The sequence below is a fragment of the Hypanus sabinus genome, chromosome 10, assembly GCF_030144855.1.
Source record: "Hypanus sabinus isolate sHypSab1 chromosome 10, sHypSab1.hap1, whole genome shotgun sequence".
In the NCBI taxonomy this organism is placed as follows: Eukaryota; Metazoa; Chordata; class Chondrichthyes; order Myliobatiformes; family Dasyatidae; genus Hypanus; species Hypanus sabinus.
The window spans coordinates 112,234,550-112,260,847 of NC_082715.1; the positions used below are offsets into that span (position 1 = coordinate 112,234,550).

The window sequence follows — 26,298 nt, forward strand, 5'->3', positions numbered from 1 at the left end:
TCAAGAGGGAGAGGGAAGCAGGGAGCAAAGAGCAATACAAACTCGCATTGATCACTCAAACTCTGTACAATTTGGCTAATCTCTAATGGAGCTATCACGTGACGTGGAAATAGAGTTAACTGTTGAGACAGGTGCTCACAAATCTTATTCTATTGCTCAGAATTCAATAGTTCTAACTCCAGGAATACTTCAGCAACATTCTCCTTATGATCAACACCAATAATAATGAAGTGCTTTGAGAGATTGGTCCTCTGTCACATTAAAGTCACTATTACTTCTACACTGGACTCACACCAGTTTGCCTATAAAGCAAACAGGTCTGCGGAGGATGCCATCTCATTAGCTCTTCACACTGTCCTGACACATCTGGAGGGAAAGGGCACATAGGTGAGGATGTTGTTGGTTGATTATAGCTCTGCTTTTAATACTGTCCTTCTTAGCAAACTCATCTCCAAACTCCACCAGCTAGGCCTCAGCTCATCCCTCTGCAAGTGGGGCCTGAATTTCTTGTCAAAGCGTTCACAGGAAGTGAGACTGGGTCCTCACCTGTCCTCCACTACTATCCTGAATACTGGTACAGCACAAGGTTGTGTATTGAGTCCCATACTCTACTCCCTCTTCACGTACGACTATGTACCTGCACTTGACACCTATACCATCGTCAAATTCGCAGACAACACAACAGTGATTGGGTTGATCTCCAACAGAGATGAATCAGCGTACAGAGCGGAGGTACAGAACTTAGTGAGCTGATGCTTAGAGAACAACCTGTCTCTTAATACAGCAAAGACTAAGGAGCTAATTTTCAACTTTGGAAAGTCATGGGATGGCGAGTAAGCTCCAGTCTACATTAACGAAAGATGTTCCACTGTGCTTAAATAGCCCACAAAAATTAGGATTAATACTTAAAACCCCAGCTCTTCGGGTAAAATCTACAATCTATGTGCAGCTGTCTGTACATAGAGCTGTATCTCAACAATATGACTTCTTTCCAAGGAAGCAAAGATAAATATTTAGTTATTCCTTCTTTGTCAACATGAGCCAGACATAAACTACACACATGCCTCTGAAGATGTGTGACATACTTACACCAGAAATGTCCACATTGTTCCGGAACCACGTTATGATGGGAGCTGGGGTAGCTCGAGTGCTACAGGGCAAAAATCCAGGCATTCCTTCATCTAGCTGGCAGTCAGATGGTTTGACCACCCACTCTGGGATTGCTATGTATGGAAAGAAAGATTCACAAGAGGAAATTTGACAAACTCAACATTCCAATTCCATTATACTTCAAGGAAAGAATCAGGACTTTAGATCAGTTACAGAGTAAGGCACTATTACCATCAAGATATTAAGTGAAATCACACTCTCTGGATGATTGAGAATTACTATATTATGAGGTGTGGTATAGAGGGGCTCTGAACATAATGATTTCCCTTTTCTGAGAGTTGCTGGAAAGAAAAATAGTGCTTGCATATTTTTAAGCTCCAGTACCGACATACATAAACTGAGGTCAAAACACACAAAGGAACTAGAGTAGATTTTATGGAGAGAAATAGACAATTGGTGTTTCGGTTTGAGATCCCTCACTAATACTGATGAAGGGTCTTGACCCAAAACGTCAACTATCCTTTTTCCTTCCAGCACCTGCAGTCTCTTGCATCTCCACAAACTGGGACTGGCCAGGTTTGCTGTAATGGCCCACCTAGGACAGTATGCTTTCATTCACTCTCCAGACCATCTGAAATCATGAACTACACTCAAAACAAACAAGGAAGGGGAGTAAGGGATGAATAGAGAGTTCAAGGAGGAAAGCTTAAAGAATTGGATGTGGGTGGAGAAGGGGATGGGGAGAAAAACACCCAAAATGCCTATGGTCAATATTTTGAGTGCCAGACTCCATTGCATCAGATTTCTGGGACCGGATTGAAAAGGGTTTGGTCAGGCCCTAATGTCAACTGTTTAACCCCATCCATAGATACTGCCCGACCTGTCGAGTTCCTCGAGCATTTTGTATGTGTTGCTCTGGATTTCCAGCACCTGCTGAATCGCCTGTACTTATTTTTAAAAAAGGATACCTACTTCTAATGAGGATTAAACACCTGTTGTGAAAATGGCATTTAATACATTAATGTGAAATAGCACTTTTGCAGAGCTCACACTAGACCTGCACACTCAGACCAAACCCTTTTCAATTCAGTCCCAGACATCTTACCACTTCTGCACTGTCATCTTGCATCTAAGGAACAAAAAAGTTTTATGAGCTGAATGTTCAGTGGTGATTTTAATGAATTGCAGGTATCATGAGTTCACTGGTGCAATGGAGTCTGGCACTCAGACACATTTGCACATGTATGTCTTTTACCTGAGGATGCCGGACAAACTGCACATTAACTCAGTGGCCACTTTATTAGGTACTCTGGTACTCATGCATAAAAGTCATGGTCATGGTCATGTAGGGCAGTTGCTGTTCAAATCAAACAGAATGGAGAAGAATTTGATCTAATTGACTTTGACTGTAGATTGACCACTGGTGCCAGACTGGGTGGTTTGAGTATCTCAGAACTGTTAAACTCCTGGGATCTGCATGCACAACAGTCTCTAAAGTTTACAGAAAATGGTGCAAAAAACAAAAGAACATGTGTGGCAGCTCTGTGGGCAAAAATGCCTTGTTAATTATAGGGGTCAGAGCAGAATGACTGCATCAAGCCAGGAAGGCAACAGTAACTCAAATGACCACACGTAACAACACTGGCGGGTGGAAGAATATCTCTGAAAGCACTCCAGCTTTTATCTGCCCATTGGCAATAAAGAGAATATAAAATGATTGAGGGGACTTTGCAAGCAGTAATCAATAAGCCAGATTCATCTTTCTTTGCTAAGTCTGTTGTGAGTTGTCCATCCATGGTCCTGTATGCATAAGATACCAAGTATTTTAAAATTTAAGTGAGCACTCTGATAAAATAGCCTTTGTTGAAACTGTGTCATTATATCTGGGCCCAATTCAGCCCTTGTCCAAATTTCAGTTTTCACTCCTGCATTTCATTTAGAATAGTAATTATAGAAATAAGCTTATTATTCCCCTTCGGGCTCAGAAATTTGTTACTGTTGCAAGTGTCAGGTTTGATGCAGATGAAGGTATTAACAGAGCTAAAACACTGGCTTAAATATATTGGAAGATCCAGAACCTAAGGTGCATAATACAGCTTCCTTTAACACTGCTCTGAAAATGATCAGTTAATTTATCCATTAATAATCAAGCCTTCTTATTCTGATTAAAATGGCTGCTATCCACTTCTGTATGAGGGTACAATGCTAAGGTACATTTCAGCAGACAAAGCACAAGCTCCTTAACTCAAAAAAAATTCAGCCTTTCTTTATTGTTGGGGACGGGGGCATTAATCCCAGAGAACTGTGCAAGGAACAGCCTATTCTACAACATGCAATCACACATATGGTTCATGCGCCACCTAATTCATGATTAAGAAATCTCTTGTGAAAATATTTCCTCCTTCCATTCTTCTGTCCAACCATTCCCTCCCTACCACCCCCTCGAAGTAAATTTCGCCACTGATCCCAAAGCTATTTATGGAATCTCAGTGTGTGTATACTGGCTGCCTTTACCTGCATTCTAATGTTAACTGAACCTTAACAGAAATTCATTGCTGTGAAATATTTACTCAGGATATAACTAAAACAAAACTAAATGTCTCTTACTTGCTACAGTGACATTCAGCTCACTGTTCTTCTCTCCAGCTTTGTTTCTTGCACGACAGGTATAAATTCCTGAATCTTGCTCTGTTGTCTGATTGAAAACCAGCTTATTCCCAGTCTGATAGACACGACCTTCAGCTGGAACTTGCACACTACCCTTGTACCACGACACCTCAGGCAGAGGTAGTCCTCTTGGAGGTGAACATTCAATGTCTTTTGTGGTATTTGCAATCAAAATTTTTGGAATGAATGGCAGCATATCATGGATTTCTAAGATGCAAACGCAAAATAAAACGGTTACAAAGCAGCTAATTATTTTTTTAAATTCTTTACGAACCTACATTTTCCTGCATCATTTTGGTACATTAAAGCTCATAACAACTGTTTGAGGAAAGCTTTTAGTTATTCAAGGATGGCGCAGACACACAGCTACTTAAGCCACTGCTTCACATCTTCAGAGAGCCGTGTTCATTTCTGACCTAAGAGTATCATCTGCATGAGGTTTGCACATTTCCTGGTGACAACAATGTTTCCTTAGGATGAGTGCTTCAGTTTCCCTTTACATCTACATGACACGTGAGCTTTTTGGTTTGTTGGCCACTTCTGTCTGCTGTGACTAGACAGAAACAGAATTGATTTATGAGAATGTAGGCAACAATAAACTAGGATGTGTGCAAGATTAGGGAGTGGTTGATGGCCAAAGTGAATACAGTGAGCCAAAGGACCCATTTCTGTGCTGTACAGATCAATGACTAAATTGCTCATATTCAAAGGGCATCATTCTGTTCCTGCTGTTAACAATTATAATCTGCTCTCAAAAGAAACACTTAAATATTTTAAGCATTTAATTTTTTAAATTTATAATTATGAAAATGCTGTACTTTTTAAATTTACCACATCAAAAGTAGAATTACTCCAATTTAATATTCTTCAACAGTAAACAGATGGGGCCTGGCAGATTTTTAAATCTTCACTAGCCTCAAGCCCAGATGACTGAAGTGAAGCAAATGTGCTACTTGAACTCAAGGGCAGCAGAGATATGATAGATTACCACAGGCCAGTGACCCTCACACCATTGGTGGGAAAATTATTAAATGACAGGATTAATCTGTACTGAGAAAATCTTGGATTAATTAAAGAGTCAGCATGTCTTTGCTAGGGGGAGATGTTACCTGACCAATTTAACTAAATCTTTTCCAAAGAGATAATGAAGTGTATTGATGAGAGAAGTGTAGTTGATATAGGCTTCACGGACTTCAAGATTTTTGACAGAATGTCAGAGTCTCAGACTAAAATGCTAACTCTGTTTCTCTTTCCCAGCACTGAGTTGTTGTTATGGAGACTGGTTTAACAGGTTGGAGCCAAAGCAAGATGTGAAAATTAAATTCTTAAATTGCTGGTTATGGAAGTCAGAATGATGGAAGCCCATGACTAGGAATCAGGACGGTGATCCTTAAAGTTCATGACATACTGTAATTTTTATTGAATATTGGAGATATAAATAAGTTTATAGAGGATACAAAAATTGGTGTGGTCTGTTCACAGTGAAGAGTACAGGATACAAGATGACACTGATGAGCTGGCAAAAATGGGCAGAATGGTAGCAGATTGTATTAAATACTGCTGAGAGTGAAATAATTCATTTTGAGCAGATTGAAAAGGCGAGGAATACACAATCAATGAAAGGCCCCAGAGAAAATTAAGAAACCAGAAGTACCATCGAGTACAAATCCACAGCATGCAGGACATTTGACTTCAATAGCTGGGGCCTTGCATACAAGAGCAGGAAAATTGTGGTACAATTTTATAAGCCACAGCTGGAATACAAACAGCGTACAGGAGATGAGCAGAGCAACAATTGAGATGGCAAGCACAGGAAAAGCTTTCACCAACCTGCTCAAGTCTGCTTAGCCGAACCCTTGGCAATGCATCTTTGGATGGAGAGAAGGCCTATAGAATTGCCCCTTTCTTACCCACCAGAAGAAGCCTGCAGCCCTGCATCAGCCGGAAAATCCATCCCAACAGTCCCCTAAACACTTGCATGTAAAGCATGTCCATAAATCAGGTGTTCATAATTCAGGGAGACATGTATAACAAGGATATAACTATACTGGAAAGGGTTCAGAAGAGATTCACCAGGACTTTGCCATGAGTGAAGCATTTCAATTATGTAAAAAGATTGGATGGCTAGTTTTGTTTTTCTTAGTGTTGGAAGCCAAAGAGAACCTGACAGAGATGTACCTAATTATGAAGGGCAAAAATGGCAGGAAACCAATTCACCTATCCCAGGCAACTAAAACCAAAGGACAAAGATTATAGTGAGGGGAGGAATCTTAGAGGGGATTTGAGGGAAAACTTTTAGTGGTTGGTTTCTGAAACACAATGTCCAAGGAGGTGCTGGACACAGAGACTCTCAATATTTAAAAAGTACCTACACAAGTGCTTGAAATAACACAAGAGAGACATGCCATTCAGAAACACCATCTTGGTATTTCTAAGAACAGATGTACTTGTTCAGGGAAATAGGACTTTGTCACCTGCAAGCACGATGGAAGGATTAAACTAAGGCTCGGAAATACTTCAGCTGCTAGCCTGATAAAGATCAGAGGTAGTAGGCCATGAAAGATAACCTGTCAATAACTTTCTTAGCTAGAAAAATAACTTCAAGTCAATTCATCTTCAGAAAAGCAGTTGGTTGTACAATGTATGCTTATCTGTGGTGCAAAATTGGTTACTACTTCATTCCAAAGTGCAATAACTCTTTTCCCTTGCAGAGATTAATTTATTGTATCACTGTCTTAATCTGATTTCATGACAAATGAGATTGCAGTACTGGAATCATTCATTATCCATACCTGCCATGCGTAGAGCAGCTTCCATCACAGTGGGCTTCCCTCTTGGGCCCCGACCAACACACTTGTACACACCAAAACTGCGAGGTTTCACATTGGTAAGCAGCAGAGATCCATTAGCAAACACCACAGTCCTGAGGAAAGTAAATTTTAAGTTGTTACAAAGTAAACATTGGGTTGTACTTCTTTTCATTGCAGTTTCCAGCTCAGAATATCCTCACCTACCCACTCAATACTTCAGTAGTTCCCAAAGTTCCTCTGCATCCTCCTTCAAACCCACACATTGCCATTTAGCCTTCTATCATCAGCCAACTTTACATTATCCATTGAACCAGATCGCTGATAAAAATTGCAAACAGTCATGGTCAAAGTACCAATTCCTAGTCACAGCCTCCCAATTAAAAAATGGAGAGTTTATTCCCATTGTTTTTTTATTCAACTCATTACACTAATTCCAACTTAACCTTGGCTGGCATCTTATCAGAAGCCTTTTCAAAATCCAAATACAGTACCTCCACTGCATCACCCTTAGCTATTTTGCTTATTATAACCTCAAAAAGATAACATTTATCAGACATCATATTCCTTCCAGGATTCCTTATTTTTACCCATCCTCTCTATTTTGTAGGTACACTGTAATCACTCCTTGAAAAATAAACACACAATTTTCCAAGCTGCTAACCGGCTGACTGAGCTACGGTTTTCATGGTTTCACTTTACTTCCATTCTTGAATTGTGGAGTAATATTTACTACCTTCCAATTTAGAATCCTGGGAATTTTGTAAAATGACAACTAGTCTGTCTGTCATCTCCAAAGCCATCCTCTTTAAAGCCTTGGAATGCAGGTCATTTGGTCCTGGAGATGCATTAGCTTTCTGCCCCCTAACTTTATACAATAATTTAAACAAAGATCAGGCAATTTGTCTCAATTTGTTATTCATAGCCGTTCCTCACTATTTTATGTAGTTTTCATTTTCTTTTTTTTTAAAAAAAAGAAAAAGGCAGACACAAGTTACACACAAGTTATAAGTAAAGATTGAATAGATTAGGACTATTCCTTGGAACGTAGAATATTGAGGGGCAATTTAATATAGGTGTACAAAGTTATGAGGTGTATAGATAGGATAAAGGCAAGCAGGCTTTTTCCATTGAGTAAACACAAACTACACTGCAGATGCTGTGGTCAAATCAACATGTACAAACAAGCTGGATGAACTCAGCAGGTCAGGCAGCACTGAGGTTTGGTGGGACTACCAAAGGTCATGGGTTAAGGGTGAAAGATGAAAAGCTTAAGGGGAACATGAAGAGAAACTCTTCACTCAGAGGGTTGTGAAAGTGTGGAATGCAAAGTGGTGCATGTGAGCTTGATTTCAATGATCAAGAGAAATTTGGATGTGTATGTGGATGGTAGGAGTATGGTGGGCTGTGATCCTGGTGCACATTGATGGGAGTAGGCAGTTTAAATGGGTGGCACAGATTAGATAGGATGAATGATATAGCTTAATTTCTTTATTCCCCAAAATAATTTCTCCTGGTTTTGTATACAAAGAGACCTACATTACATGTTCACAGAAGTTACCACAGCTCACTTTAGAATCACTGCTAAATTACCCGTAGCATTTTCTGTTTAATTCTAAAATTGCCCCAAACCACAACTTTATGGTTTGTCTCAATCCTGCTCACGTTACCTGCAACATCTTGTGGTCAAGTATCATCCATTTTATCTGCCAAGGGGGTTTTCTGCTGTCATTCTGACATTCCACCACTGACTACTGTCAGGCAAGCACTGGTGAAGCTGAGCACTGATCAGCAGACAGCAGCCACGAAACAGTGCACCTCGATGCTTTCCCTATCATCATGAGGGATTTCAACCAGGCCAGCTGAAAGAAGTCTGAGCAATGAACACCAAGCTGTGGAAGCAGAGCAGCCAACACACCTGACCACTGTTACATCACCATTAAGAACACTGGCATGTCATTCCAAGCCTACCCTCTGGAACATCTGATCACCCAACTGTACCTGTACTTCCAGCGTACAGACAGCGACTGAAAACCACAACATTAGCAGTGAAAGGGAGGTGCAGGAGCACTTACAGGACTGCTTTGAGTCAGTGGTGCTTTACATAATCTTTGAATTCTTCAAAGAGAGACAAGATTCAGCACGTTAGAAATAACATTTCCTCCTTGCTGACAGTCAACACTGGTGTACTTCAAGGATGTATGTTTAGCCCTCTGCTCTACTCTCTCTACACCCATGACTGTGTGGCTAGGCACAGCTCAAATGACATCTATAAATTGTCACAGCTGTTGTCACAGCTCTTGTAGGGAGAATATCACATGGTGACAAGGTGGCATACAGGAGTGAGATAGATCAGCTGGTTGAGTGCTTTTGCAGCAACAATCTTGCAGTCAACAACAGTAAGACCAAGGAATTGATTATAGAATTCACAGAAGGGAGTGGTAAAAATCAGTTTTAATGTCACTAGTATACATCGTGAAATGTGTTGTTTGCGGCAACAGCGCATTGCAGTACATAACAAAAAACCTATAAATCACAATAAATAAACATATATATGTATTGCATATATGTAATATATAATATACAAATTATATATGGAAAAAATGAGGTGGTGCTCATGGGTTCATTGTCCATTCAGAAGTCTCACAGCAGAGGGGAAGAAGCTGTTCCTGAAACATTAAGTGTGTGTCGTCAGGCTCCTATAACTTCTCATTGTTACCATCAAGGAGAAGAGGGCATTGACCTGGGTAATGGAGGTCCACAATGATGGATGCTGCTTTTGAGGCATCACCCTTTGAAGATGCCCTGGATGTTGGGGAGGCTGGATGTTGCCAATGAGTTCACAGCTTTTTCCAATCATATTGATTCCACATGGACAAAGTGCAAGACCTTGCCCCTGTACCACGCAAGGGAGAAACACTTTTTTGTTGAAGGAGCATGCACCAGTCTTCATTGAGGGATCAGCAGTGGAAAGAGTGAGCAGTTACAAGCTTCTGGGTATCAACATCTCTGAAGATGTGGCCTGGGCCCAACATACTGATGCCATTACAAAGACAGCAATGATAGGATTTGAGAAGACTAGGTATATCACCAAAGACTAGCAAATTTCTATATGTACTGTGGAGAGCATTTTAATTGGCTGCATCATTGTCTGGTGTGCAAGGGCTTTTGCACAGGATCAGAAAAATTTCAAAAGGTACGCCGGATATTAATCCTGATTCTGATAAAACCTTTCCTATATAAACAATGGGCCCAGCATTGATCCTTGAGGGATACCGTTAGTCATGGGCCTCTAGTACAGAAAAGCACATTTCTACCATCAAGCCAATTCTGTTTCCAATTGGTTGGCTCTCCCTGGATTGCACGCAATCTAGCCTTCCAGACCACCAACCCTAGCTGAAGACCATATAGACTACGTTCACCATGTTGCACTTATCAAACCTCTTGGCTACTTCTTCAGAGGACTCAATTAAATTCAGAGGAAGGATTTCCCACACACAAAGACATGCTCACTATCTTGATTCATCTAGTCTTTCTAAAAGCATGTCCATCTTAACCACCCAATAACTTACCCATGTTCGGCATAAGGTATATCATTCCAATATTTTTTTTGCAGCCTTTCACAAATAAAGACATAACATTAGATACCCTTCAATCTTGCATCTCATTAGTCGTTAATGATTATGCATGCATCTCCGCCAGGGTTTCTGGAATTTTTCCTCTGGCTTCCATGGTACTCTTGGTTATACCTGATTGGAAGCTTTATCAACCTTCATAAGTTTCATAAATTGGATTATCCTAAAGGCATCACCACTGACTTTCCCGAATTCCCAGATCTTCATGCCTTTCTTCAGTGTAAGAATATTATTGAGGACCTTTTCCATCTCCTGCAGCTCCAACATAAATGTCAACTTTGAACTTAGGGGCTCAGCTCGCTTCCTAATTACTTTGTCCTTTAACATCCTTAGAAAATATTTAAAGTACATAACCATATACAGTACAGAGGACTTGCATTAAAAGACTTCCATTAATTCCATCCCCAGCCCTCTGGTTTCACATGTTAAGAACATAGGAAAGAAAAATAGGACCAGGCCAGTTAGTGACTAAAGCCTCCCAAGCCACTACCCCAGGCCTGGATTCCTAATTCACTATATTCCTCCTCTTCCTTGACCTTTCGAAAATGAATCTTTCTCTTAATATACTCCCAAAGAAATGGCCTCCACAACCTTCTGGGATTCCCAAATTTCACCACCCTAGTATTTCTAGACCTACTGTTTCTTCCCTGAATCTGGATTGGAACCTTGTCTTTCTGCTATCAACATTTTCTGTCTCTATGGCACAGTTCAGTGCTGCCATAATCTTTAAATTAAAAAAAACTAGCAACAATATCTATATGAAGTACCTGAAGTGTGGTCTAATCAAGACTACACTAGATTTAGCAAGTCAATTACCACTAATACAACTATTTAGCAAAAATTTCTTAGAATTTGTTGGCATTCTGTCACCATTTTGGTGCTCATATCCATTAAGTAGTTGGGTTTTGGATCACAAAATTGAAACCATTTAAACACTGAGCATACCTACATTGTATGCGTGCAATTATCCAAATAAGCACAGAGCAAGTGGAGACTTTATTATTAGAATAGTGATTCCTCAAGCAAAGGCAGCACTTACTGTGCCCTCTAACTGCACTCACTCAGATACAGCTCAGACAGTAAAGAGTCAACCATATTACACAGTCATGGTTGCACAACACCTAGACTTGGGAAGGACAGGCAGTCAGGCAGACCATAGTACAGAGCAGAATTAGGTCATTTAGCTCATTGAGTCCGCTGCACCATTCCATCATGACTGATTTATTGTCCCTCTCAATTCCATTCTTCTACCGCCCCCCCCCCATAACCTTTGGTACCCTTACTAATCAAGAACCTATTTTGCAGACTCCCTGCTTCCTTAACACTACCTGCTTTTTAAAAACTTGGCCACAAAGTCACCAATTCCGTCATCTAAATAATTGACATATAACATCAAAAGGAGCCCCAACAATGACCCCTTAGTCACTGATAGCCAACCAGAAAAAGCTCCCTTAATTCCTCACTTTGCTCCCTGCTGGCCAACCAACCTTCTGTCCATGCTAATATCCTTGTAAGAGCCCTGTAATACCATGGGTTCTTAACTTGTTTGGTAGCCTCATGTGTAGCACCTTCTATCAAAAGCCTTCTGAAAATCCACCAACTCTGCTTTGTCTATCCTGCCTGTTATTTCCTCAAAAAATTCCAAGAGATCTGTTAGGCAAGATTTCCCCTCAAGGAAACCATGCTGACTTTGGCCTACTTTATCATGTGCCTCCAAATACCCCAAAACCACATCTTTAATTCAACATCTTCCCAATCCCTGGTCAGGCTAATTAGCTTATAATTTCCTTTCTTCTGCCTCTTTCTCTTCTTAAAGAGTGGAATGACATTTGCAATTTTTCAGTCCCAAGGATCCATTCCAAAACCTAGTGATTCTTGAACGATTATTACTAATGCCTCCTCAATCTCTTCAGCTTTCTCTTTCAGAACCCTGGGATGTAGTCCATCTGGCCCAAGTAACTTATTCTCCAATTTCCAACGTAGTTCTGATGTTTTCCATAGTGAAAACTGAAGAAAAACAAGGCGCACTGAGTTCATTCACCATTTCTTTGTCCCACATAACTACCTCTCCAGCAACATTCTTTATATACTTGAAAAAAAAACATTTGATATCCTCATGTTATTGGTTAGCTTACCTTCATATTTCATCAATTCTCTCCTTATTGCTTTTTTGTTTGCTTTCTACTGGTTTTAAAGACATCCTAATGCTCTGGCTTCCTACTATATCTTTGTGATATTATTTGCCCCCTCATTTGCTTTTATATTGGCTTTGACTTCCCTTTTCAGCCATGATCACCTCATCCTCCCTTTAGAATACTAACGCCTTCATCTCAGCTTGAACCAGTCTGACCATTCTCCTCTGAAATCTCATTAACAAAGCATATTCGCCCACAGAACTGCCACCTTCTGTATGTTTTTTTTTGTTTCTGGCACCATTCTCTGTAAACTCTCCAGACTGTTGTGTGAGAAAATCCCAGGAGATCAGCAGTTTCTGATATACTCAAACCACCCTGTTTGGCAGCAACAATCATTCCACCAAAGTCACAGACCACAATTCTTCCCCACTCTGATGTTTGGTCTGAACAACAGATGAACTTCTTAACCATGTCTGCATGCATTTATGCATTGAGTTGCTGCCACATGATTGGCTGATAAGATATATGCACTAATGAGCAGGTGGACAGATATACCTAATAAAGTGGCCACTGGTTGCTCAAGTAACAACTTACATTATAAATACAGTCATACAGTGATTCAAGATGTGCAGAATTTCAAAGATGCTGGTTACATCACAAAAATCGAGTAATATAGAAGACTAATGTTTTCTAGCTGCATACATTTATCTACCTTAGTGGATTAAAGTTAACATAGGATATCAATGCCAACAGCACAATGCTGGATGCACTCAAGGAACAAGTAGACAGTCCACTCTTAAAAAGCCTGAAGGTGGTCCTCTCAGTTCAAATATCAGCCAAAGATTGTACAAACTCTCTGGTACTAGTAGAGAAAAAACACATCTAAAGGAAAACCCAAACAATTAGAGGGCTGGTGCCGACAATAATATTTATAATAATAGAGTTCCAGTCAGTGGCAGTATATACTACAAAGTTAAATACTACCCTCAACCTTTGATCTGTATGCCAAGTGAATAAGAAGTCACTGAGGACAGAATTTGGAACTCCGTGATGTGGTACAAACAAGAGACTAGTTTAAAAAAAGAAAGATATTTAGAAATTAAAGCACAGAAATAGGCTTTCGCCAAAATAGTCTTAGTCAAATTCACATCCCATCAAGTTCCATGTTGTCATTCTTCGGAGTAAAGAATTTCTTCCTAAAGCCCTCAAGGGATTTATTACTGATGTCCTGATATTTATAGCCCAAGTTTCAGAGCTCCTTGACGATCTGTCCCTGACCCAAATGCATTCATGTACAAGAAATCCCTTGAGGGCTTCAGGAAGTTCTTTACTCCAAAGAATGACAACATGGAACTTGATAGGATGTGAATTTGACTAAGACAATCTGGGCTAAAGTCTCTTTCTGTGCTTTAATTTCTAAATAGCTTTTTTAAAACTATTGTATATAAATATTTATATCATATATAAGTATAAAAACATTTTTTTTTAAATAAGCAGTGTAAAAACTGAAGTAAAACAAAATAGTGAGGGCATGTTTATGGGTTTAATGTCCATTTAGGAATTGATTGGCAGAAGGGAAGAAGCTGTTCTTGAATTGTTGAGTGTGCGCCTTCAGGCTTCAGTACTTCTTTCCTGATAACAACAATAAGGGGTCAACTGGACGGTGGGTGATGAAGGAATTGCCAGAGTGCTCTAACACCTGAATGCCTGGATGGTATTACAGTGGCGACTTCCCAATTAATTCTCAGCATTTGTTCTTCTTTGTCTTAGAAAGACCAACATTTTTATGGAGACACTAGTGACTGCAGATGCTGGAGTCTGGAGTAAAAAAAATAAACTACTGGAAGAACTCAGGTGAAGCACCATCTGTGGAGGCAAGGGATTTTTGATGTTTCAGTTAAGACACACACAAGATTTTTCCCAAGGAAACTTAGTCCCAGCTATTCACATCCTTGCCAACTTCCAGTTGAACTATCCATATAGATCACCACCCTCTTCCTATTTGCCTTATAGTCCTACATATTATTCTCATTTCCCCCGCTTTGCCATTAACCTTCACAATGGGGTAATTTTGAGTAGGCATTAATCATTACAGTAAAGGAGACTTGATGGACAAGTTTTGTGTTTGAGCACATATTGCTTTCCCAAATGAGAAACTCGAGATGTACCAAAAGATTTGTAGTTTGCTGAGGGCTAGATCCATAGCATTCAGCACCAATGATCCATTATCCTACAAGTAGTTATGACTCATGGAAGACCACCTTGAGAGCCAAAAGGAAATTCCATATGAAATTAGAGATACAGTTGGATACAGGGATTGCATGCCATTACTGAAACCTAGCATCATGAAAGGCAGGGCTGCTTCATCTCTTGATGAGCTCAAGATCTTTTACATACACTTTGAAAGGGAGTACAACACTACACCCATGTGAATTATCACAGCATCCAATGATTTTATGATTTCTGTCTTGGAGGCTGATGTCAGAACATCCTTCCAGAGGGTGAACCCTCATAGGTTTCAACATCTCCAAGGATCTGATCCTGGACCCAACATACTGATGAAATTTTAAAAAGTAGGCACACCAGCAGTTCTATTTTATTCGGGTTTGAGGAAATTTGAGATCAAAGACTGTCACAAATTTCTATAGATACAGATGGAGATATGTTGGGACCTGTGTTGGGATAGATTCTTTTTATGTTATATGTCATTGATTTAGATGATGGAATTGATGGCTTTGTTGCAATGTTTGCAAATGATATGAAGATAGGTGGAGGGCAAGGTAGCTTAAGTAGAGAAGCTACAGAAGGACTTAAACAGATTAGGAGAATGGGCAAAGTGATGGCAGATGGAATACAGTGTCCGGAAGTGTATGGCCATGCACTTTGGTAGAATTAAAGAGTTGACTATTTTCTAAATGGAGAGAAAATACAAAAAAAATGAAGTGCAAAGGGACTTGGGAGACCTTGTACAGGATTCCCTAAAGGTTAGTTTGCAGGTTGAGTGTGTGATGAGGAAGGCAAATGCAATATTAGCATTCATTTCAAGAGGACTAGAATATAAAAACAAGGATGTAATGTTTCGACTTTATAAAGCACTGGTGAGGCCTCACTTGGAGTATTGAGAGCAGTTTTGGGCCCCTTATCTTAGAAAGTATATGTTAAAACTAGATAGGGTTCAAAGGAGGTTCACAAAAATGATTCCAGAATTGGATGGCTTGTCATATGAAGAGTTTTTGATGGCTCTTGGTCTGTACTTGCTGGAATTCAGAAGAATGAAGGGATGACCTCAGTGAAACCTATTGACTGGTGAAAGGCCTTGATAGAGTAATGTGGAAAGGACGTTTCCTGTGGTGGGAGAATTTATTGCCACAGGTAGCTTTGAGGGCCACGTCTTTATGTATATTTAAGGCAGAGATTGACAGATTTTTGATTGGTCAGGGCACGAAGGGATATCGGAAGAAGGCAGGAGATTGGAGCCAATAGGAAAATCGGATCAGTCACGGTGAAATGGCAGAGCAGACTCAATGTGCCCAATTCTGCTCCTATATTTTATGATCTTATGGAGATCATGCTGACTGGTTGCATCGTTACCTGGTACAGAAGCCCAATGCACATGATCGCAAGAGGCTGCAGAGGATTGTAGATTCAGACAGTTCCATCATTGGCCTAGATTAGAGAGCATGACTAGGTTGAACAAGCTAGGGCTTTCTCTCTGGAGAGGAGAAGAAGACAAAGGTGGACATAATAATAGAAGGAATAGATTGAGTGGATACCCAGAGATTGCCTCACCCCCATCCCCGAGAGGAAATGGCTGATACCAGAGGGCATAACTGTAGAAAAGCATAAGGCAGACCTTTTTCTTTTAAAAAAAAGAATGAATGTGAAAAAAAGTGAATGTGTGAAATGCCCTGCGAGAGGTGGTGGTGGAGACAGATAGACAGTAGGTGCAGGAGTAGGCCATTCGGCCCTTCTAGCCAGCACCACCATTCACTGTGATCATGGCTGATCATACACAATCAGTACCCCGTTCCTGCCCTCTCCCCATATCCCTCGACCCCGCTATCTATAAGAGCTCTATCTAACTGTCTCTTGAATGCATCTAGAGACTTGGCCTCTACTACCTTCTGGGGCAGAGCATTCCATATATCCACCACTCTCTGGGTGAAAAAGTTTTTCTGCATCTCTGTTCTAAATGGCCTACCCCTTATTCTTAAACTGTGGCCTCTAGTTCTGAACATCAGCGGGAACATGCTTCCTGCATCCAGTGTGTCCAACCCCTTAATAATCATATGTTTCAATCAGATCCCCTCTCCTCCTTCTAAATTCCAGCGTATACAAGCCCAGTCGCTCCAATCTTTCAACATATGACAGTCCCGCCATTCCGGGAATTAATCTTGTGAACCTACGCTGCACTCCCTCAATAGCAAGAATGTCCTTCCTCAAATTTGGAGACCAAAACTGCACACAATACTCCAGGTGGGGTCTCACCAGGGCCCTGTACAGCTGCAGAAGGACCTCTTTACTCCTATACTCAATTCCTCGTTATAAAAGCCAGCATGTCATTAGCTTTCTTCACTGCCTGCTGTACCTGCATGCTTGCTTACAATGACTGATGTACAAGAACACCTAGATCTCGTTGTACTTCCATTTCCTAACTTGACTCCATTTAGATAGTAATCTGCCTTTCTCACATAAATGCCTCACATCTGTCCACATTAAACTGCATCTGTCATACATTTGCCCACTCACCCAACCTGTCCAAGTCACCCTGCATTCTCGTAACATCCTCCTGACATTTCACACTGCCACCCAGCTTTGTGTCATCAGCAAATTTGCTAATGTTACTTTTAATCCCTTCATCTAAATCATTAATGTATATTGTAAACAGCTGTGGTCCCAGCACCAAACCTTGCGGTACCCCACTGGTCACAGCCTGCCATTCCGAAAGGGACCCGTTAATCACTACTCTGTTTCCTGTCAGCCAGCCAATTTTCAATCCATGTCAATACTCTGCCCCCAATAACATGTGCCCTAATTTTGCCCACTAATCTCCTATGTGGGACTTTATCAAAAGCTTTCTGGAAGTCCAGGTACACTACATCCACTGGCTCTCCCTTGTCCATTTTCATAGTTACATCCTTAAAAAACTCCAGAAGATTAGTCAAGCATGATTTTCCCTTCATAAATCCATGCTGACTCGGACTGATCCTTCTACTGCTATCCAAATGTGTCGTAATTTTCTCTTTTATAATTGACTTCAGCATCTTTCCCACCACTGACGTCAGACTAACCGGTCTGTAATTCCCTGTTTTCTCTCTCCCTCCTTTCTTGAAAAGTGGGACAACATTAGCCACCCTCCAATCAGCAGGAACTGTTTCTGAATCTATAGAACATTGGAAAATGATTACCAATGCGTCCACGATTTCTAGAGCCACCTCTTTAAGTACCCTGGGATGCAGACCATCAGGTCCTGGGGACTTAACAGCCTTCAGACTCAACAGTCTATCCAACAGTTTCTTGCCTAATATAAATTTCCTTCAGTTCATCCTTTAACCGAGTTCCTTTGGCCACTATTACATCTGGGAGATTGTTTGTGTCTTCCCTAGTGAAGACAGATCCGAAGTACCTGTTCAAGTCATCTGCCATTTCCTTGTTCCCCATAATAAATTCACCCATTTCTGTCTTCAATGGCCCAATTTTGGTATTAACTATTTTTTTGCTATTCACATACCTAAAGAAGCTTTTACTATCCTCTTTTATATTTCTTGGCTAGTTTACCTTCGTACCTCATTTTTTTCTTGGCATATTGCCTTTTTTGTTACCTTCTGTTGCTCTTTAAAAGCTTCCCAGTCCTCCGGTTTCCCGCTCATCTTTGCTATGTAATGTGCTATGATACATTGGGTGCATTTAAAAAAAACTCATAAGCACAAGGATAATAGAACAATGAAGGTCTATGTAGAAGGGAAGGATTAGATTGATCCTAGAGTTGGTTAAAAAGTTGGTACAACATTAAGGACGAAGGGCCAGAGCTATGCTGTGATGTTCTATGTTCCAGGAAGTGCAAGCCTGCTTACCCCAGTCTCTCTTCATACCCCACCCAGTCCTGCAATCCCAAGTTTCGGTTTAGTTCCCTCCACAGAATGAGCATTCTTGCTCAGACAAGCAGACCAAAGCACACACCACTGAAAAATCTCATCAAACCCCTGGACAACTACATCAAGCTTTGACTGCTCCCACACCCAAAGTCCTTTTCACGAAGGCCAGCATACCCTTTGTCTTAACCACCCACTGCACCTGCACACTCACTTTCATTGACTAGTGCACCAAGAATCCCACGGCTCCTTACCCATGCTTCTCAGAATTCGAATTTCTCATCACTCAGATAATAAAGTTCTCCTGTATTTGCCATGAACCAACAATATACTGCATCCTTCATGCATTTTTCCACTCAAACATATCCAAATCCTTCAGGAACCTCTGAATCCTCACCCAAGCTCAGTTTCCCAACCAGCTTTGTATTGTTTAGAAACTTGGGAGATATTATACTTAATTCCTTCATCTAAATCATTATTATATATGGACAATAAGTTGGTCTTAACACTGATCGCAGTGATACCCACACAGAAGGATTAAATCTCTGTTCATATTCCAAAAGTAAATCAAATACAGGCAATCCCCGGGTTACAAACGAGATTTGTTCCCAAGTCTGTCTTTAAGTCAGATTTGTAGGTTAGTCAGAACAGGTTAGCCCATCCTTCGATGCCTTATGCCCTGGTGCACTATTTTCCTCTTTCGAAATGTAGGCCCTTTCAGGCATAAGCCAATCTCGTCTACATTAAATATTTGGTCTGGCAAATAACCTCCCTCAATAATTTTTTTCAACATTTCAGGAAAATCACTCACAGCACTTAAATCTGCACTTACTGCTTCACCTTGCACTTTAATATTATGCAAATTTGCCCTCACTTTGAAACGATTGAACCAACCCCTACTCGCAACAAATTCTTCATCACAGTGAAATAAACACGAGATGGGAATTATCGATTCATAATTTTAACTTGTTTACCTCGGCTGTCAACTGAACAGAAACACTGTGGATTCAGCAGCAGCCGCAGGCGCTGAGCTCCCCCGGGTCCTGAAGCCTACCCACACTGAGACAGGTTAAATGGGACACACTCAACACAGTGTTAACAGCAACATGATCCAACTTAGAATGGTGGACCGCATTCTCCTTCCTCTAGCCGACAAAGTTTTAATATAATAGGCTTTGTTCAAAAGTCGGACATTCTTAACTCAGGGATTGACTGTATAGCTAATAATGGTATGTGGTTGAACTCTGAAAAGAGGAAGATACATGACTTCAAAAAGCAGAGGGGTTAATTGGAATTGCTTTAACAGCCTCCCATCTATAGGGAGAAATTCTACAGTGGACAGTGAAATTCGCATATACATTCAACATCCTGTTGAAATACAAAGTATAGCAGTCTTTTTGTGGTCACTGCTTTTTGTTTCTTTCCTTTCACTGAGATCAAAGCAGCAGGGTTTCCTGTTTTTTTTCAATCTCTATCAGCAAGGCTGTGTTAAGGCAGAAATCTTCAGCAACATCTCTCGAAACACACAGCCTGGAAGAACAGAACCTGAAAGGTTTATGAGGTGTGAACTTCTTTAAACTAAGGTGAATAACTGACCAAAGACATCATTTTCAGTGCCTCCTTAAGAAATGCACCAGACATTTCTTAGAAATGTAAAAACAAGTTTTGGAAAGTCATCTTCTAAATCAACACATTTTTGGGGCAATGAGAATCCTGCAAATTTCACATTGATTTATAGTATAAAAGCCCACAGAGGTATTCATTTCAAACTGAGGATTCTGGATCTGGTGAAGGAAATGCTGTGTTCATTTCTGGTCACCTCACTACAGGAAGGATGTGGATACTATAGAGAGAGTACAGAGAAAATTTACAAGGATGTTACCTGGATTGGAGGACATGCCTTATGAGAATGGGTTGAGTGAACTTGGCCTTTTCTCCTTGGAGCAGTGGAAGATGAGAAGTGACCTGATATAGGTGTACTAGACGAGAGGCATTGATCGTGTGGATAGGTAGAGGCTTTTTTTCAGGGCTGTGGGAGCTCTTGAAATGGCTAACACAAGGGGGCATAGTTTTAAGGTGCTTGGAAATAGGTACAAAGTGGACGTCACAGGCAAGTTTTCACACAAGAGTGGTGGGTGCATGTAATGCACTGCCAGTGAAGGTGGTTCAGGCAGATACAATGGGTCTTTTAAGAGACTCAGATAGGTACTTAGAGCTTAGAAAAATAGCGGGCTATGTGATAGGGGAATTCTTGGCAGCTTCTAGAGTAGGTCACATGGTTGGCACAACATCGTGGGCTGGAAGGTCTGTAATGTGCTGTAGATTTTCTATGTTTTTAATATATAATCATAATACAGGATGGAGATAATGAGATGCCAATCCAAGATGACTAGGGATCCAATTGCATGAGGTATGAGATCAAGGTCTTGAAGCTTATTAATTTTGAGGGGATAATGGTATTGAATGCTGAACTGTAGTCAATAAATGTTCTTTAGCCACTGCCTGTATGCAAATAGGACAGCCAAATAATGTAGTCTGGGCATGAAACAGTAGACAATCCTTATTTTCGTATAACAGCAGTCTAGTGTGCTGCGACCTCTGGTGCCACCAGTTATACGCTGATGGTAACTGGGCAGGGTTTTCTTCAAACAAGCCTGGAGAAAGTCCCCGATTATAATTTGAAATGCAATGGGTTAGGGTTCAGTTTATTCTGTAAATTGGATCTAATCACTGCATCTGGTTTGCTGCGAGAAAAACACATCTCCCTCAAAGAACATTTCTCATTTCCCTCCGATACAGCAATCTTGCCCAAATCCTCAATTTTGTTTTCCACCGACTATGCATTTGCTAACAAGATGCTGGAAAAGAAGGACTCATCCCTCTTTTTTTCAGCCTGGCTTGGAGTCCCGCACCCACCCCCACTCCCAAGCCTTGTTTCCGGTCATAGAAATGAACCTTCATCCATCAAGTTCTTCAGAAGACAGTGAAATCTGTAGATTATTAAGCTGATTTAGAAGTACATTGTTTGAAGGGAAATTACATGGTGCAGATTGCAGTGAGAGTAATTCAACAGAGGAAAAGTATTGTCCGTAGCCCACAGAACTTTGTGGTTCACTGGCACCATCTTGGCCCTTCAGAAACTTCAGAAGGGGCTTTCGATTTTAATTCAAAGTTCAAAGTTCATTTATAATCCAAGTTCACGTATGTCATCATATGCTACCATGAGATACATTTTCTTGCAGGCATTCACAGTAAATACAAGAAACAAATTATATCAATAAAAGACCACCTCCACCATTACAGACAAATAACCAATATGCAAAAGACAGCAAACCATGCAAATACAAAAATAAAAAATAATAAATAAGCAATAAATATCAAGAAAATAAGATGAAGCTTCCTTTGGTTGTGGGAACAGTTCAGTGAGGGGATGAGTGAAATTCAGTGAAGTTATCTCCTCTGGCTAAGAGGCCTGATGGTAGAGGGGTAATAACTGCTCCTGAACCTGGTGGGGTTGAGTCTTGGGGCTCCAGTACCTTCGCCCTGATGGTAACAGCAAGAAGAGAGCATGGCCAGAATGGTGGGGATCACTGATGAAGGCTGCTGCTTTCCCATGACAGTACTCCATGTAGATGTGCTCAGTGGTGAATGGGCTCTACCCATGAAGGTCAGGGCTGTATCCACTACTGTTTGCAGGCTTTTCCATCAAGGGCTTGGTGTTTCCATCCTAGGCCATGATGCAACCAGCCAATATACTCTCCACCAAATTTTTAGATTTAGATGCTTTCTTCATAATGGCACTTGCGTGCGGGACCCATAACAGATTCTCTCAAATGATATCAAGGAATTTAAAGATGTTGACTCTTTCCACCTCTGATTCCGAGGACTGACTGATGGATCTCAAGTTTCCTCATCCTGAAGTCAATTATCAGCTCCTTGGTCTTGCTGATGTTGAATGAGAGGTTGTTGTTATAGAACAACTCAGCCAGATTTTCAGCCCCACCTTGACTCACCACCACCTTAAACTTGGCTAACAACGTCATCAGTAAACTTAAATATGGCATCGGAGCTGGGTTTGGTCGAACAGACACAAACAAAGCGAGTAGAGCAGGAGTTATGCTGATGGTGATTGTGGCTGATGGTGATTGCCAGTCTGAACCTGCTGTCTGCAAGTGAGCAGAGGATCCAGTTGCACAAGGAGGTGCAGAGGCCTAGTTCTTGAAGTTCATTGGTTAGTTTAGAGTGGATGATAGTATTGAATGCCAAACTGCAGTCAATGAAAAACAAACATCCTGATGTGTGCACATTCACTGTCCAAATGCCTCTTTGCCATTTTGAGCAGGCACTAGTCTGCAAATCCAAGGAAATCCCATCATTTGGGGAATAATACATTTAAGATTGCTTGAGAACACCCTTGAAGCCTTCATTGCTAAACTTTTGTTGGGATTGTTGCTCAGCGAAAAGCACTTATTGTGGGAGGTTGGTGTCAGGCATATGAGTGACGTTGCTAGTCTTCAGTTCTGGCTGAGTGTAACTGGAGACTCCAGGATGCTTGCAAGATGCTGCCTATGGTTTGTTGACATTGCTGCTAATTCCAAAAGCCAAGTCCTCCTGCGTTAATGCACCATTCAAACATTAATCCCAAAACAATGAACCAAGCTGTTTTCATCCCTCAAGTATTTAAATACAGGTAACCAGGGTAATGAACCGAAATCATTTCTGCAGCTCATCTCAGGGATCAGATGTCCAGGCATTTGATACAAACACAAAAAGCTTCATGGTATTTCTATTCTGCAGTGTGACAAACAAGAACGTAAAAATCGCCTAACAGCCTGACTTCTGACACTGATTGAATGTTAAATTTGGGGACAGAGGATATTCACATTTGAAAAAGATTTCAGCAATTAGCTATAAATGAAGAGGAAAATGGCAGACAATCATCAAAGCAGAATTAGCAACCTGGGGTCAATAGGAGCAATTGCTGCTTTCCCACATTACAATCTCCATTTCAAAAATCAATGCTAACTCGGGAACAAGAAATGCAGGAATTCCAGATTTATTGCAGAGTCACTGCCAAAAGCACACAGCATAAAGTGTCAAGTGAGAAAGCTTTATTGAAGTTGCTGTGTTAGTTCTTGCATGTATATATATATATATTGATAACTACTGTACTTCCTTGGAAAAGTATCAGTTTGAGAACAGATTATGTACATCCGCTCAGGCCTTACAGAATTATCATAATGGCACATGTTAATCTGCCAGCACACCCCATCACAACATATAAAGGCTACTTTCCACTAGATGTCAGCCTTGGTTCAACAGAAGAAGTCTTGCCTCAGAATTTATGTCTTCAAACTTCATTTCAGAGGTTTAAGATAAGAAAAAGAAAACTAATTGTCCCCAAAGCTGATCAGTCATGCAATAAAGAGATCATGGTTGATTCAATTCTGGTCTCAATGCAGCTTCCTCTTGTCCCTGTCTCCTTTATAGCTTAAATATATGTCAGTCTCAATGACTAAACCTCTGAAGTTCTAATGAGGTATGGAATTTGAACCATGTCAAGGTTTAAATGCCCTTAGTGGTGGGGGGGGGGGGGGGGGGAGAAATACTTCTTTGAGGATCCATCTTGTCAATCCTTCTTAGAACCATATACATTTCGGAATAAGAATCCGATCCGGAATAGATTTATTATCACTGAACAGTCATGAAGTTTTTTTGTTTTTTTGACAACACTGCTAGACTTAAAAAGTTACTATGTTACAATAAATAACTACAAATAAATTGTGCAAACAATGAGCAAAATAGTGATCTCATGTTCATGAACTACTTCATTCCATGAACAACACCTGCTGAACCTTCTCTGCCCTTCTTCCAACACTTCCTTAAATATGGAGGCCAAATCTGTATTACGGTATAGTTTCAGCAGCTCCCTGTAAAATTTCAGCAAAATGTCTCAATTGCATCCCAAATTCTTCAAAATAAAGGCAAACATTCCCTCAAATTTCCTAATTACTTAGTACATGCCGACTTTGTTTCATGTACTTAGCTTCCAGATTCCTTCATACACAACATTTCACTGTTTAAATAACATTTTTCATTCTTCCAAAGCAGGTAACATCACATTTTCTCTGTATCCTTTCGCAGGCTCTGTGTTTATCCTTACAATTTGTCTTCATTTAGTGCAACCTGATTGGCAGTGCCATTCCATTCTGTCATCTCTTTTACATCCCTTATACCACCTCTGAAACAGCCAAACCCTGGAATGTTGAGCTGCTATTCCTTCCTGGGTCTCAACCAAATTTCTTTGATGAACCTAACATCTTGGGCTTTAAGTTTATCTGTCCTACTCGCGTTGAAATAAATACATCTGCCCAGCCGTCCTACTGTGTTCACTAAGCGAATGGTTAAATCAATAAACTCTGATAAGGAAGAATAAGCATGGACAAGTAATTTGGATGAAAACGTACAAGAGACATGGCTCAAGAAATTCCTCCTTATCTCTGTTCTAAAGCGATTTCCTTGCATTCTGAGGCTGTGCCTCCTGTTCCCAGACTGCCCCACTATTGGAAACATTCCCTCCACGTCCACCTCATCTAGGCCTTTCAATATTTGATAGATTTTAATTAAATGCCCCCACACCCATGCTTCCAGTGAGTACAGGCCTAGAACTATGAAATACTCTTCACACATTGACCCTTTCATTCTCATGAACCCCTTCTGGACCCTCTCCAATGCCAGCACATCTATTCTCAGATAACGTGTTCAGAACTGCTCACCATACTCCAAGTTCTGCCTGACCAATGCCTTATAAAGCCTCAGTTTTACATCATTGCTTTTATCTTCTAGTCCTCTTGAAATTAATGCTAACATTGCATTTGCCTTCCTCACCACCAACTCAATCTGCAAGTTAATCTTTAGGGAATCCTACACTAGGAAACCCAAGTCCCCATTACCTCCAATTTTTGAATTTGCTCTGCATTTAACAAACAGTCCACACATTTATTCTTTCTACAGCAGTGCATGACCATACACCACAAAACTATCTTTACAGAGCAGCTAATAAACTTAGTGGAAAGAAAAATCAATATTGCACTAACTTTGTCATCTAAGAGGTTAAAACACAAACCTCTCAACTGTATCAATTTTAGACAGTATTAATGTACACACAGTGCCACTTTATTAGGTACCTCCTATACTTAAATAAGGTAGCCACTGAGTTCATGGTCTTCTACTGTAGCCCTTCCACTTCAAGGTTTGGCATGTTGTGCATTCAGGGATGCTCTTCTGCACACCATTGTTGTAACATGTGATATTTGAATTATTGCCACCTCCCTGTCAGCTTGAATGAGTCTGGTCATTCTTCTCTGACATCTCCCATTTACAAGGCCTTTTTGCCTACTGAGCTGCCACTCACTTTTTTTTTTGTTTTCTTTACCATTCTCTGTAAACTCTAGAGACTGTTGTCCATGAAAATCACAGATCAGCAGTTTGAGATATTCAAACCACCTGTCTAGCACCAACAATGATTCAATGGTCAAAGGAAATTCAATCACATTTCTTCCCATTCTGATATCTGGTCTGAACAAGAACTGGACTTCTTGACAATGTCTGCATGCTTTTAACACTGAGTTGCTGCTACATGATTGGCTGATTAGATATTTTCATCAACAAGCAGTGTTCACCTGGTACCTAATAAAGTGGCCACACAGTGCATGTTTAATAATTTTATGACATTACTGGCACAGCATTTTCAGATACTGACCATAAGCACAGACTAAAATAAATTACAATTCCTCAGAAAACTTAGTATCTCCTAGACTTGGGCAATTTGGTATAAAAGAAGGCTGAATTA

General features: G+C 40.5%; 1 protein-coding gene across 2 annotated transcripts in view; it reads right to left on the bottom strand.

Moving 5' to 3' along the window:
- The window catches only part of LOC132400980 (inactive tyrosine-protein kinase 7-like), a 180,076-nt gene that overhangs the window by 34,096 nt on the left and 119,682 nt on the right, over nucleotides 1-26,298 (bottom strand). The window contains exons 6-8 of one of the 2 annotated variants that reach the window (XM_059982636.1): nucleotides 6,570-6,700; nucleotides 3,718-3,984; nucleotides 1,090-1,223 (exon numbers count right to left, since the gene is read on the bottom strand). In XM_059982636.1, the coding sequence (XP_059838619.1) occupies nucleotides 1,090-1,223; nucleotides 3,718-3,984; nucleotides 6,570-6,700 (532 nt within the window). The remainder of the gene's footprint in view (nucleotides 1-1,089; nucleotides 1,224-3,717; nucleotides 3,985-6,569; nucleotides 6,701-26,298) is intronic. The other variant, XM_059982637.1, reaches the window with a different exon arrangement.